This window comes from Trichechus manatus, unplaced genomic scaffold, assembly GCF_000243295.1.
Source record: "Trichechus manatus latirostris isolate Lorelei unplaced genomic scaffold, TriManLat1.0 scaffold00069, whole genome shotgun sequence".
Lineage (NCBI taxonomy): Eukaryota > Metazoa > Chordata > Mammalia > Sirenia > Trichechidae > Trichechus > Trichechus manatus.
The window spans coordinates 3,724,220-3,726,242 of NW_004444005.1; the positions used below are offsets into that span (position 1 = coordinate 3,724,220).

General features: G+C 49.1%; 1 protein-coding gene across 1 annotated transcript in view; it reads left to right on the top strand.

Moving 5' to 3' along the window:
* SEPTIN3 (septin 3) overlaps positions 1–2,023 on the top strand; it is a 16,086-nt gene that overhangs the window by 4,133 nt on the left and 9,930 nt on the right. The window contains exon 3 of the mRNA XM_012556534.2: positions 1,585–1,722. Within this exon, the coding sequence (XP_012411988.1) occupies positions 1,585–1,722 (138 nt within the window). The remainder of the gene's footprint in view (positions 1–1,584; positions 1,723–2,023) is intronic.

The window sequence follows — 2,023 nt, forward strand, 5'->3', positions numbered from 1 at the left end:
TTGCTAAAGCATGGGAGAGTGGGTTTGTAAAGAGGCAGGGAAAGAGCCCAGATGGAGATCAGGTGTGGGGATGGAGGGGGCAGTGCAGAGGGAATTTCAGCTGAGGGGTTGCAAGGAGGTGGGAGTAGATCTGTTACCTTTGGCAGCAGGACAAGGGAGCTGAGATGCAAACCCAGGCAGACCTGAAGGCTGTGGCAGAGAGCTTGGCCTGTGGGCCAGAAGTCATAACCCTAGTGAGAAGAGGAGGACTAAAACCCAAGAGGAAGGGGTGTTTCCAGGAGGAGAGAGAAAAGCTGCGTTAAGGGCATGTAGCAAAGCTGAGTCAGCCTTCAACCAAGAAGGGGTGAAATAGGCTGACCAGAATATAGCTGGAAGGTTCCAGGCAGACATTTGCTGCCAGATAGAGATGGGGACCCCTGTGTCTCTGTAAGGGAGCTGGAGTCTGCCACAGACAGGCAGGTCCACCTAACAGCACAATTGGGAAATGGCTGTACTGATCTTAGAAACATACCTGGTTGCCCACTGCTTTGTTTGTAATGTACTTTAAGTGAAAGTTTACAGAGCAAATTAGTTTTCCATTTGATAGTTTGTACATAAAGTGTTCTATGACGTTGGTTGCTTTCCGCACAATGTGTCAGCACTCTCCCCATTCCCACCCTGGGTTCCCTGATTCCTTTCATCCAGATTTTCTATCCCTTCCTGCCTTCTCATCTTTGCTTTTGGGCAAATGTTGCCCTTTTGATCTCATATAATTGATTGTTCTAAGGAGCACATTCCTCTCAGGTATTATTGTTTATTTCACGGGCCTGTCTATGGTTTGGCTGAAAGGTGGTCTCCAGGAATGGCTTCAGTTCCAGATCAGAAGGGTGTCTTAGGACCATAGCCTTGGGAGTTCCTCCAGTCTCTGTCAGGCCAGTAAGTCTGGTCTTTTCTGTGAATTTGATTTTTTGTTCTACATTTTTCTTCCGCTCTGTCCAGGATGCTCTGTTGTGATACCGGTCAGAGCAGTTGGTAGCGGTAGCTGGGCTGCCCTCTTCTTTGGTTATAAGCATGCTTCTTTATAGAGAAAGGTAATATTAACAACAATAATAATAGTGGATTGTCATCACGATCGAGTACTTTCTGTGTGCCATTGGTATGTTAAGTACTTTACGTATGTTCTTTCTAATCCTTACATGAACCCTACCAGGCAACTATTGTTACTCCCATTTTACTTATGAAAAAACTGAAGCATAGAAAGGAGAGGGGCAGCGAACTCCCCAGAGCCTCTCAGCTAGTAAGTAGCAGAGGTGGTGAAAGTATGCATTGATTTATGGAGTGGGGCAGGGCTCTGCAGGTTCCAATAGCCCAGGGAGAGGACTGGGGAAAGAGGGAGAGTTCTACTCTTGCTAATAGGAAGGCCGTCATGGTGGGCTGAGAGGGAATCAGCCAGCAGGTGGCTCCTGACAAGGTGCAGAATGTATCCTAGACCCACCGTGGGAGGGAGGAGATGAGGTGGGTGAGAGGGGATGGCTACTGACCATACCTGAGGTGAGATCCCAGGTGTGTCCTTGCGATACACCATCTGCTTTCTTCCGCCCTCAGCTGGGAGCCCATTGAGAAGTACATCAATGAACAGTACGAGAAGTTCCTGAAGGAGGAAGTGAACATCGCCAGGAAGAAACGCATCCCCGACACTCGAGTCCATTGCTGCCTCTACTTCATTTCCCCCACAGGACACTCGTAAGTAGCCACCCACACCCTGTTGCTGGGCCTGGCTCTGGTTTGCAGCCTTGGCCCATTCTGGACTGAGTAACATAGCCTTGACTCAGCTGGGGACAGCCAGATGGGCTCAGATGTAGTCATGGCCCTGTGACCTTGGGATTTCCCTGCTGGTCCCCATGTCTGACTTCCTGGCCAGGAGGGAAAGCTGCAACATCAACCACTATCCTGCCCATGATGTCCCAGCCCCATAGTATGACTGTACCAGCAGAGAGAAGTCAGTATATGTGAGTAGAGGGCACCTCATTTATTCAACAAATAC